The sequence below is a fragment of the Anolis carolinensis genome, chromosome 6 (genome assembly GCF_035594765.1).
Source record: "Anolis carolinensis isolate JA03-04 chromosome 6, rAnoCar3.1.pri, whole genome shotgun sequence".
Lineage (NCBI taxonomy): Eukaryota > Metazoa > Chordata > Lepidosauria > Squamata > Dactyloidae > Anolis > Anolis carolinensis.
The window spans coordinates 98,109,951-98,122,763 of record NC_085846.1 but is presented as its reverse complement, the minus strand read 5'-3'; the positions used below and the strand labels follow the sequence as shown (position 1 = coordinate 98,122,763).

Sequence of the window (12,813 nt, the reverse complement as noted above, 5' to 3'; positions counted from 1 at the left end):
TAGCCATTTATAGATATATTTATATTTATTACAGTGTTGTAGCGCAGCTGGTTGGTAGCCAGCTGCAATAAATCACTACTGACCGAGAGGTCATGGGATCGAAGCCCGGGTTGGATTGAGCTCCTGACTGTTAATAGCCCTAGCTCACTGCCCACCGAAGCAGCTTGAAAAACAGTTGTGTCTGTTGAGTAGAAAATTCTAGGTATGCGGGGAGGCTAATTTAACTAATTTACGACTCCATAAAACTGCCAGCAGCATGCGGAAAGGAATGAGGATGTACTACCATCAAGGACTCGGTGTCACAAGTGGATGATGAAGCGGCAGCTCCCCCTGTGGTCGGAATCAAGCATATCCTCATGAACAGGGGTCCTCAAACTTTTAAAGCAAAGGGCCGGTCTACAATCCTTCAGACTGTTGAGGGGCCGAATTATCATTTGAAAAAAAATACGAACAAATTCCTATGCACACTGCACATGTCTTATTTGTAGTGCAAAACAACAACAACAACAACAACAACAACAACAACGAAAGAACAATACAATATTTAAAAATGAAAACAGTCTTAACCAACATAAACCTATCAGGATTTCAATGGAATGTATGGGCCTGCTACTGGCCAAGGAGATAGCCAAGTTAATTAGGATTGTTGTTTGTTGTTGTTGTGTGCCTTCAAGTCATTTCTGAATTTGGGTGAGCCTAAGTCTAAAATTAATTATTTATTTACTTACTACATTTATTTACTACATTTATATCCCACCCTTCTTACCCCAAAGGGGACTCAGAGCAGCTGTATGTACATCCAATATATTATATTATTAGCATAGCAAAATATTAGCATTATACATTACTATATTGAACTATACCACTATACTGTAATACTATATGTAATATATAACATATAATTAATATTATTATATGGTATTATTATTAGTATTATATTGTATAACATTATAATATTTTTTATCAATATTAAATGTATATACAATATATTATATTATTAAAACTGATATAAAATGTATTATCAAACTGAGGTTGGGGGCCAGGTAAATGACCTTGGAGGGCCGCATTCGGCCCCCGGGCCTTAGTTTGGGGACCCCTGCTCATGAAGCTGGAAGCTGGAAAATGTTAAATTGCATCTGTGTCTGTCTATATGTTGTATGTCTAATAATGGCATTGAATGTTTGCCATATATGTGTGCATTGTATTCCGCCCAGTCCCCTTCGGGGTGAGAAGGGCGGAATATAAATACTGTAAATAAATAAATAAATAAATAAATTTCACAGATGCAATATAATGTGAATTTAAGGTCTCAGGTATAAAACATATTTATACAGTTGTGGGAATGAAATGGGATCCAGAAAATGCAAACCATATTCCTTGCCTTAAATTTCCAAAAGGCTGAGTAAGGCTCCTAAAGTGGAGATAAGCAGCTGGTGCCTTCCAAATATTGCTGGATTCAAGCTCCCATAAGGCCTTGCCATCACACATAATTATGGGCCACAAGTGGCCTAACCAAATTTTCTAAACATACAGAAAGCCGATTTAATCCCCTCCACTAAAACCACAAAAAACTCACAAAAATTATTCAACAAACTACCTAACCACATCAAATCCCTACAGTAAAAACATTCTTCTTTTTTTTAAAAAAAACCCTACACAATTGACCAAGATATTAAAGGTAGACAATTCTCTACATTTACATCTGTTAATAAACATCTTTCATAATGTGTAGGGTTCACATTATGCCAGAACCATGTGTGAACCATTTGTAAAGCATCTGATAGCTTGCAGGATCAGTTTTTCAATTTCCAGGCAAAAAGCAGAATTACTGGAAAATGTTCCTTAATTCTGCATACAAGTTAGAAGATCAGTAACCAAAATTTCAGCCCTAGCAGACCCCTCTACCTAGACCTTTCCATCGGAAATCACTCTCTTTTAGACATCTCAGAATTCATGATTCTAGCCAGAGAACCTTATTAGCTTATTTTCTTCCTTAAAGTTCCAGTCCAGTTTAAAATACCTTGTTCATTTTGTCTTCTGTGCACTATTTCAACCAGGAATACAAGTTTCTTCACTTCTCCCAGGAAGGTGAAACATGTCATGTAAAGGTAATTTATGTCAGAGGGTATATCCCAGGTATATTGAACTCCCTCCATCTGTTCCTTATCTCTTACATTAACACTGTCCTTTTTTTAATCCTCTTTCTGTCTTGTCTCTTCTCTTAACAACCAAGATTGCTTAAGTCCCCAATCCCGCCCTTATAAATGTGCTCATTTAAATTAATGTTTCTACATCCTACAGCAACTATGCTGTATTAGCTGGTTATATGTGTTTGCCCAAGAAGCACAATTTTATGCCTCTTGTATACTCACTATAATATTGGACAGCCCTATGTAGATTTAGATTATTAACTCCAATTTGCTCAAGATGCATTACCACCATAGCCATAAATAATTTACAGGCCTGTATATTCAGAATATGGATGAGTTCATACATGTGCTCTAATAACAGACCTGCTAGCAGACCATTAGATTACATTGTGAGATGCTGCCTTTTGGGATCAAAAACCCCAGGTAAAGGATTATTTGCAGAAAAAAACCCAGATAAGACTAACATTAGCTGCAACATCAATCCTATCTGATATCTCACATGTCCTGCTCTTCGCAAAAGGTCTACAGAAGTAAATTCCTGAATACTCAAATGTGTGGGATCAGTCTTGAAGTGATTTGGTCTTGAATATCAATGATAATACCTGATAAGGCCAGAAGAGCAGAGAAATTTAAGGTTGTCTTTCTAGGATGATGGTAATCAAATTTTATTTGATTTGAGAGAATTCTATGGTCTTGCCTTTGCTCCATTCATGTTATCCCACAGATGGAAAATAAGAATGTTTTGGTATGGGATCTTGTACAGAGAATGAAGAGAGCAAGAGAGAGGAGTTACTTAAGACATGGTGAAAAATACTGGGGAGGGAATGTAGAAAGATTAATGTTGAGGGGGTTTCTATTAGGGAATGACAAAGTTCCTATGAACTTCATTTTTAATACAACTTTTCAAGACTTGGAAGCACAAAATAGCCCAATACTGAATATCCTCATTGTTACAAGAAACAAACTTTTCTATCTGTATTTTTAGAAGGCCATGTAACACAGCATAATCCAGATAGTTTTAAAGAGATTAACAACACTCAAACTCACCAATCATGTAGTTGTTTAGTTAATTGATCTGCCAATTAAGGGTTGTAATCTGATGCCAAGTTCACCTAGCATTATGCCCTGTTTGGTTATTCCTGAATAATTTATATAAAACACAGAACTAGAGTTTGCAGCCGATTACATAAATACAGATTAGCTGATGCTGATTAATTTACCAAGATCTTACAACCTTACATGTGCACCTGTAATTACTTTTAATGTAATATTAGAAAAGAGATTTTATAATACATGCACACTTGATCAGTTATCCAGAAATCAACATTTTACTAATTGTTAGAGAATTATATTACCAAACTTGACCAAAAGTCAATTAGTGCTATATTTTAACAGTGCAATATTTAAATCAGGAGTGGGAAGATATGGCCTATGAGCAACATGTCATGCATTACAACTGCCACTATTCCCACCTAGTAGGGACTAATGATCCAAAGTTATGAAAAGCCATAGTCCAAAATATCTGAAAAGCAGCAAGTAACTTTCCCTTGTACATTAAGACATTTATATGAAAATCTAGTTATATCAGTAATTAGACATTTTAAGTAACTGACTTATGCATTACATTTTTCTTTTCTTCAAATCCTTGAAGTAATCCAGAGAGAAAGATGCTGACTCAAAAGCTGTCATGTGACATTCCTTACAAGCTTAGGAGATCCCCACAATAACCACTTAAAATGATAACTAAACTACTGCATTGTTAGCTGGCTTTCAACCAAGCAGCTGCCTTCCAGAAATCATGTCATGAAGCTGACAAAGAATGCTGTAGGACAGCATTCCAGATCATCCAGTTGAAATGGATTTCAACCTTACTGCTGCTTTTAATACACTCAACTAAAATGTTTTGCTACGTGCACTGCACGTAGGCTTCCAAACAAACTGAAAACAAGTTTATCATTCCATTCTCAATAGTTGCAGAGTTCTAAACACAAACACAAACTTTACACAGTGCTTTATCAATTACCCAGTCTCTCAACTACAATCAGTTATCAAAAGATACTAGGTTAAAGGTGGAGAATGATCTAGAATCTCTTTTTTTTTCAGGTAATTTAGATAGCATCCAAAATAACAGAAGCCAATGATAATAATAATAATAATAATAATAATAATAATAATAATAACAACAACAACAACAACAACTTTATTTTTATACCCTGCCCCATCTCCCCGAAGGGACTTGGGGCGGCTTACATGGGACCTTGCCCGATACAACAATATAATAACAACAACAAAACAATAAAACAAATATCCCAACAATAAAACATCAGCATCAATAAAACAGTCATAAAAATCAACATACAGCATAAAATGTTAAAAACAGGAGACTAATACACAGATCTAGGCCAAAGTGCAGAATATTCCAAAATGGGAAGAGGTAGTTTCACAGCTAAAATGGACAATAAAGTGCAATGTAATGATGGCAAAGCATCAACGATGGAGCTATTGTAGAATGGGCAGATAAATCAAACCCACAACGATTAATCATCAAAGGCCTTTTGGAAGAGCCAGGTTTTTAGGCTCTTCCAGAAGGAGAGGAGGGTATTGCAATATTGCAGATATGTAACTTGACAGTAATACAAGAGAAACATCAAAACAGAAGCTCTCAAGAAAGTAACTGGAACTTGTGTTTGTGTAGACTTAAAGAGAGAAAACTCCTAATATTGAACAACAAAATAAATTGCTGGAGATATGAGCATAGAAACTCAAAATTATTTTAATATTGTAACTGAAAGTGAACAGACTGTTACTGAAGTTGTAAATGTATCACAAAAATACATTTTGTACAGATATTGCTAATAACCTTTCCCCACTGAGTTGTTCATCTTTATCTTTCAGATTGCTTTCTTAATATTTCAGTGCTTTCATTTTGTTTCTTCTTTCATTGTTACCAATAAAATTGCTCTGCATACCACACAAACTGCATCTCATTAAGCTGAGAAGGTTTTTTATTTTATTTTATTTTAGGCAGACATCATCAAGAAACAACTTCCAAAAATGTTTGCAAATGATTTAATATTTTTATAATGTCTCTTCCAGGCTGCTGACACCATGAGGCTGATGATTTAAGCAAGTTAGCTATCTGATGTGTTGACAAACTAGTATGCTGCCAAAATGACTCCATCCATATTCCCAGGCTAATACAACATAATAATAATAATAATAATAATAATAATAATAATAATAATAATAATAATAATATGCACTTAATATATACACATCATTAAAAAAATATCTGGCAGATTCTAGGAATCTAAGAACATTACTGCATCAAAGGCCTCATATGAATTAGAAATTATTTCACCAACAACATCACACTAAAGACTAATCAAGCCAGATTGTAACAGCTATCTGAAATATGTAAAAGCCTACATGACATTTGGCAGATTCAGTAGCAATGAAAACAGATTTCTTCACTGGCAAAACAAAACAATAGAACTTCACACCAGCAGACATCTGAATTTGCCCCATGTTTCTTCCATTACCCCAGACACCTCACTATCCTTACCTCCCTAGAAGATCCAGTCCACCAGAAAATATATTTTTCAGAAGTCCCTCCCCACATAGCACTCTCCAGAAGTTTTGTACTACAACCTCCGTCAGCATAGTCAATGGACAAGAGGTTGGAGTGCAAAATATTTAGATGATGATGATTTGAAAAACACTGCTCTAGATTAATTATATCCACTTTCTATGTCTGTTGTTTATTACGGAGGTCGATTTCAACAGATGAAAACATTAACTTGGTTGGCAATACCAAATATTTTCAGACCCCAGGCATTTCTCTGAAGTTTTTTTACATACTGTACAAGAAGTCAGATAGCCATACAGACATTTCTTCCCCAATGTGTCTGGCATCATTTAGTGCCAGGCACATTGGTAGGGGATGAAAAGGTATGATCATGTTGCAATTAACTGTATGAAGTGACAGAGACAGCTCTTATATGAAAAGGAATTTGTTTCTAACTGGTGGAAGGAAATGATGAGTAAAGGCTACTATAAAATTAAAGATATGTATTATTTAAATGGTCAGTTAATTCCCATGGGCAAGATAATAAAAAAGGTAGGAAATAGAAATTGGATAAAATTACAAGGCTTATACAATCAGCTTAAACAGGGGAAATATGGTGAAAAATAGAGGAAGAAGATAAGATGGAGGAAATATTTAGAAAAACACAGAAATCAGATAAAGGATTTGCAGGGTCAATATATAAATTGATGATTAAGGATAATGAATATATAAGAATAATACAAACTAAATGGCAGAAAAAAGGTCTACTCACAAGTCAAATAATAGAAAGATTAATTAAGGGGATCAAGAAAATTAAAATGAAGAAATACAAAGAACTGGAAAGGAAATTCATATTAGAATGGTCTAGAACCCCAGAACAACTTTAATATGTGGTAACAGGGATAAGCCCAATGTGTTGGCACTGCGGATTACATAAAGGATGGTACACCCATATGTGGTTGAAATGTTCAAAGGTAACAACCTTTTGGGGAAAAAATAGTAAAGAAAATGAAAAAACTATTCAAAATATCACTTCAAGTGAATATAGATGTGATGCTAATGGGACTATTAGGCAACAACAAGATTAACATTAAAGGTAAAGGTTTTCCCTTGACGTTAAGTCCAGTCGTGACCGACTCTGGGGGTTGGTGCTCATCTCCATTTCTAACCTGAATAGCTGGCGTTGTCCGTAGACACCTCCAAGGTCATGTGGCCGGCATGACTGCATGGAGCGCTGTTACTTTCCCGCCGGAGCGGTACCTATTGATCTACTCACATTTGCATGTTTTCGAACTGCTAGGTTGGCAGGAGCTGGGGCTCACAGCGGGCGCTCATTCCACTCCCAGGATATGAACCTGGCACCTTTTGGTCCACAAGTTCAGCAGCTCAGCGCTTTAACGCACTCTGCCACCAGGGGCAAGAATTGTTTTCACAATGATTTCAGCAGGACAGTGATAGCATAGGGTTGGAAAGACATAAAAATGGACTATGGAAAACTGGAATCATTATCTTTATGATTATGTTCAATCTGATATTGTAGCATATTTAATTCAGGAGGATAAAATAATTAATAGGAGGATAAAATAAAATAAATTAGAAATAAATGGATGGTTTATATGGAATGGATAAAAAGTGGCAAAACCAATCTAAATATTGTACAGAAATTAAGGAAACTGTGCTCATGGTAAAAGATATAGAGGAAATACGTGGTCTGGGTGTTGGGTGGTGTGGTTAGAAGGATTTTAACAATTTGAAATTAATAAAATATTATTGAAAAAGTGACAAAGACAGCTTTGCTGAGACAGAAACTAAAGATACGCTAATTTGTAAACCACACTGAAACTGACATTTCTGTAACACCATTACAAAATCTGATGATGAAAAGCAAGACTTTTGAAATGCCAGCAGCAACACAGTTGGGTTCAAAGCAGTTAGACATCAATTCATGAATGCTTCTTCCTAGGTCACAGATAGAATAGTCGGGCAGTTTAACCCCCAAAATTATCTGGTTTAACCGACTGAAAGGCAATTGCAGTATTTTTTTTTGTATTATAATTTTTATTGAGTTTACCAGTGTCACATTAACAAGAACAACACAAACAACACAAAAATTTAAGTAAGGAAAGAATGAATATATATATATATATATATATATATATATATATATATATATATATATATATGTAATGCTAATAATAATGAAAAAGAAAAGGGTGAAAGATTTAAAATATACATATATATATATATATATATATAGAGAGAGAGAGAGAGAGAGAGAGATTACACGAAAAAGGAAAAGCAAAAAAAAAAAAAAAACCCACTAACGCACATGTAACATGTTTTGTACTTCCATTCGTCCCTTCTGAGAATCTAATTAACTTATATTATATTTATGTCTGCTAGTCATTTTACCAGTTTCCAATAAAAAAAAGGAATTAAGTGATATTAGTTGCCATATAATCTCTGAATAAATTCCAGTCAGTCTTATTTGTTGATTGTACTCTATAGGATCTTAACAGAAATGTTAATTCGTCCATGTCTCTAATGTCATCAACTTTTCCTAGCCATTCATCTTTAGTTGGAACGCCTTGTAGTTTCCAATATTTCGCAAAGATAATCCTTGCTGCCGTGGAGATGTATGTAAAGATTTTGTCTTCATTTAAATTGAAATTTGTTTCCAAGTCTGTCAGCCCCAATAAATAATATTCTGGTTTCAATGGGAATGTTTTCTTTAGTATTTTTTGAGATTCTAAATGTATCATTTTCCAGTATTTCCTTGTTTCAGAGCATGACCACCAGGTATGAAAGTATGAACCAATATGGGTCTTACATTTCCAACAGGTATTTTGCGTTTCTTTGTACATTTCTCCTAATTTTTTCGGTGTAATATACCACCTGTGAAATGATTTTAACCAATTCTCCTTTAGGTCCCATGCGTAGGTATATTTTTGTTTCTTTTTCCATAAGACTTCCCACTCCTCCATACTTATTGATCTGCCAATGTTCTTGGCCCATTTTAACATACAGTTTTTGACTTCATCTGTTGCGTTCGTCCAATCTAATAATCTATCATATATCTTAGTTATTTCTTTCTTATCATTTTGGAGGATCTTATCCCAAAAGTTTTCATTTGTAGTGAAGCCAATTTCATTATCCACCAAAAAATTTTGCTTTATTTGGGCATACTGAAGCCAAGTCAAGTTTTTATATTTCTTTTTAATTTGTTCCAGAGGTTTTATCTGATAACTATCATCTCTCTTGTATAGAATTTCTTTATAGGTTGGCCATTCGGGCCAGCCTAATAATTTCCTGCTGTTTTCTTCTAACGGCGATATCCATAATGGGGTCCTAACGTACATAAATCTTTTATATTTTTCCCATACTTTTATTAGGGCGGAGCGGATGAAATGATTCCCAAAATTTTTCTCTATTTGTTTCTTATCGTACCATATGTACGCATGCCATCCCCGCCTCAAATCAAAGCCTTCTAAATTTAGGATGTGTTCTCGCTTTAGATTACACCAGTCCTTAATCCATGACAGTGCACAGGCTTCAAAATAAAGTCTAAAATTAGGGAGGCCAAATCCTCCTCTATCTTTTTTGTCTGTCATCGTTGCATATTTTATTCTGGGTTTCTTGCCATTCCAAATAAATTTCGAGAGATCTTTATTCCAATCTGTGAATGTTTTAATTGTCCTAATTATGGGTAGAGTTTGAAAAAGGTACAAGATTTTTGGTAAGATGTTCATTTTTATCGTTGCAATCCTTCCCAGTAGTGAGATGTTTAAGTGTTGCCATTTTTGTAAGTCTTTTTTGATTTCTTTCCATTTTACATTATAATTGTTTTCCAATAAATACGCATTTTTGGCCATCAACCATATTCCCAAATATTTGATTTTCTTCGTGACTGAGATTCCTGTCATATTTTGTATGATTTCTTGATTTGTCTTAGATATATTTTTTGTTAAAATCTTAGATTTCTTCTTGTTTATATGAAATCCAGCAACTTCCCCATAATCCTGAATTTTGGATAACCACAACTGTAATTTTGATCTTGGGTCTTCGATAATACAGATAATATCATCTGCAAAGGCCCTTACTTTAAATTCATGTGTCCCTATTTTTGTACCTTTCAGCCGTTGATCCTTTTTTAAGTTTTTTAATAAAACTTCTAAGGCGAAAATAAAAATTAAAGGCGATAAGGGACACCCCTGTCTCACCCCCTTTCCAATTTTAATATTTTGTGAGTGCTGCCCACAAAAAAGTGACAAAGACAGCTTTGCTGAGACAGAAACTAAAGATACGCTAATTTGTAAACCACACTGAAACTGACATTTCTGTAACACCATTACAAAATCTGATGATGAAAAGCAAGACTTTTGAAATGCCAGCAGCAACACAGTTGGGTTCAAAGCAGTTAGACATCAATTCATGAATGCTTCTTCCTAGGTCACAGATAGAATAGTCGGGCAGTTTAACCCCCAAAATTATCTGGTTTAACCGACTGAAAGGCAACTGCAGTATTTTGATTCTTTTAAATTCTCTTTTTTTCTCATCTATTTAACAATAAACTTATTCCTGATTAACGCCCATGTAGACAAAACCAATATACAAAAAACTATTTTTACTATACATTTTATTTTCCTACTGCACAAAATGTATCCGTCTACCTCTAAGAGCAATGCCCTCATCAATCTATCCTAATGGGCTCACCACTCTTACAGTGCAAAAAATATTTGCTCTGAAGTAAAAAACCATAATATTTGAATAATCATGTCTCCCATCCACGTAACATCAGTTATCCATTCAAAAACAGCCCTGAAGCATTTAAAAGCCAGTGCCAATAACCACAAGTTCTTAACAACTGACTACCAATTTTAAGTTCTGAAATCATCACAGAGAAACAAACTAAAGTGAGAACTCCTAGAGATGTAAGTATTCTACAGAAGCATTATGAAAACAAAATCAATTTATTTTCAGATACACATAATTACTTCTTATACAAAATTCATACAGAGAACTAGCTATGTTAAGAACCAAGAAAAATCCAGATTGCATTTGAAGAAAGAAATGCTAATAAATCATTAGGCAGATGAAAGCTAAATTATGCAAATTTTGATTTCATCTAAATAACACATCTTTTGAGTGATTATGATCCACCAAAATTGAGAATTTATAGGTCAGAGTGTGTTGATTCCCTACTGAAGTGGACATCTAGCTCATAAACTAAAATTAGGAGATAAAGTGATTTTTTCCTTGTAAATTTCTCTTTACTAATTTCATTGTTTTCTGAATGCTACTTTAAAGGGTCTCTTTTGGAGTTGTGGCATTCATCTGTACGATACATATTATAAGCGAAATTCTACACCAGAAAAAAACCAATTCTGAATTAAACAGTGAAAAAATTGCAATTTTTCATAAGCAGTCAAATTTTTCATTGTTCAAAATGATTACACGTAAATAGTTCAAAATGATTACAAGTAAATAATAAATATATTACTTTAAAAACCCTAAGTGGCCTCACTGAATATATAAATACTTTAAATGTTCTGATCTATATTCATTTTTTCTTTAAAACAAGTTGAGATTTATCTTTGTAAAGATCTATTTATGGAAATAGGTCAAAAAATGGAAGTTTGTGGTCTAGATTTTTTTCAAGACAATGAAAACTGTACCAATTGAAGCTGAATTTTTATCAAAAGTGGCAAGAATAGGAAAGGAAAAATATAATTTTAAAGTCAAATTGTACCACTGTCAAATTGTACTTGCTTTTCAATTTGCCACTTGAGAACAGTGAACCACAGCTATGGGTGGAATTAAGTAAGTAACACTGTTCATGTACACTGAATGACTTCTGAATAAATTAAAGTTTACAATTTATATGCAGCCCTCTAGCTTGATACACTGCTCTCACTCTCCATGTGTAAGAAGAAGATAAGATTTCTTAAATTCAAACACATGCTGTAAGAATAAATATATTTTACAGTGATGAACATTTATATTACATTTATAAACTCTAGAATACAGACGTTTCATATATCTTTACTGCATGATTTATAGGCAGAGCCTTAAAACTTCACTGCCCATGCTATGTTCCAATTTAAATCAGTCCACCAAACTGGAAAGGGCACAAAATTTGTTATTTAACAATATTAAACAGATCAAAGTTTTTTTAAAAAAAACTTACCTCCATTATCAGTCCTCTTTAAAGCACCATCCTTATGAGGGCACAACTCACATCTCTAGAGGAAGGAAAACAAATATTAAACAGCAATCAATGAAAAAATAATATACTTATCATTTTCATTTGGTGGCCATTTATAATTTATGAGGAAAGTAGCAAACAGAAGGCTTACTTTGTGTAACGAAAGCTCTTTAAAATGGATTTATGCTTTAAATCTGGGCTCTACCCATACATTTTTCTCCTATAGTTCCAATTACTGTTACTTTTTGGAAATAGTGCTTTTAAACTTCAGACTTTATGTGACGAAGATTCCAGAAAGTTTTAATTCTATATCTACATAATAGCGCAAATATGAGAAACCTAGGTGCTTCTGCGATTTTTTTTTTACTGAAGCCATTTTTGCATCTTATTTTGTGATTCTTAATCATTATACCCCACTTGGATTTGGTCAATCCAAATGAGCAGGCCTCAGCCCTGACAAATTCTACTCTAAAAGCATAGTATAAAAGCTTTGTCTATCTTCAAACTCTCATCATTAAGCTTCAATGGTTGACCCAAGTTTCTAGTATTGTGAAAGCATTAGATAACCTTCTCCTCTTTCTTTCTACTGTGTACAGAATTATACAGTGTAGTACTGTCGTTTCTCACCTACATGGCCTTTTTCTAACCTAGAAAAAAAAGTTAATTTTTCTCATAGAGGAGTTGCTCCAGCTCCAAATCATTCAATCAGAACTGATACAATTTTCTACAGTATCAGTTCTGTGCTGCAGCCACCAGAACTGCACTTTGTTTTCAAGTGTGATCGCACAACCAATTTATATAAAAGCATAACAGTACCTTTACTAATTTTTATTTCATTTTCAGTTCCTTTACTAATGAGGATTTGGGCATTACCTTTTATTTATATCCTG

At 34.0% G+C, this 12,813-nt stretch overlaps 1 protein-coding gene across 8 annotated transcripts in view; it reads right to left on the bottom strand.

Moving 5' to 3' along the window:
• Positions 1-12,813, bottom strand: part of mllt10 (MLLT10 histone lysine methyltransferase DOT1L cofactor) — a 145,591-nt gene that overhangs the window by 96,279 nt on the left and 36,499 nt on the right. For 7 of the 8 annotated variants that reach the window (XM_016994300.2, XM_062984441.1, XM_062984444.1 and 4 more), the window contains one exon: positions 11,906-11,960. In XM_016994300.2, the coding sequence (XP_016849789.1) occupies positions 11,906-11,960 (55 nt within the window). Of the gene's footprint in view, positions 1-11,905; positions 11,961-12,813 lie in introns of those variants that run through there. The other variant, XM_016994301.2, reaches the window with a different exon arrangement.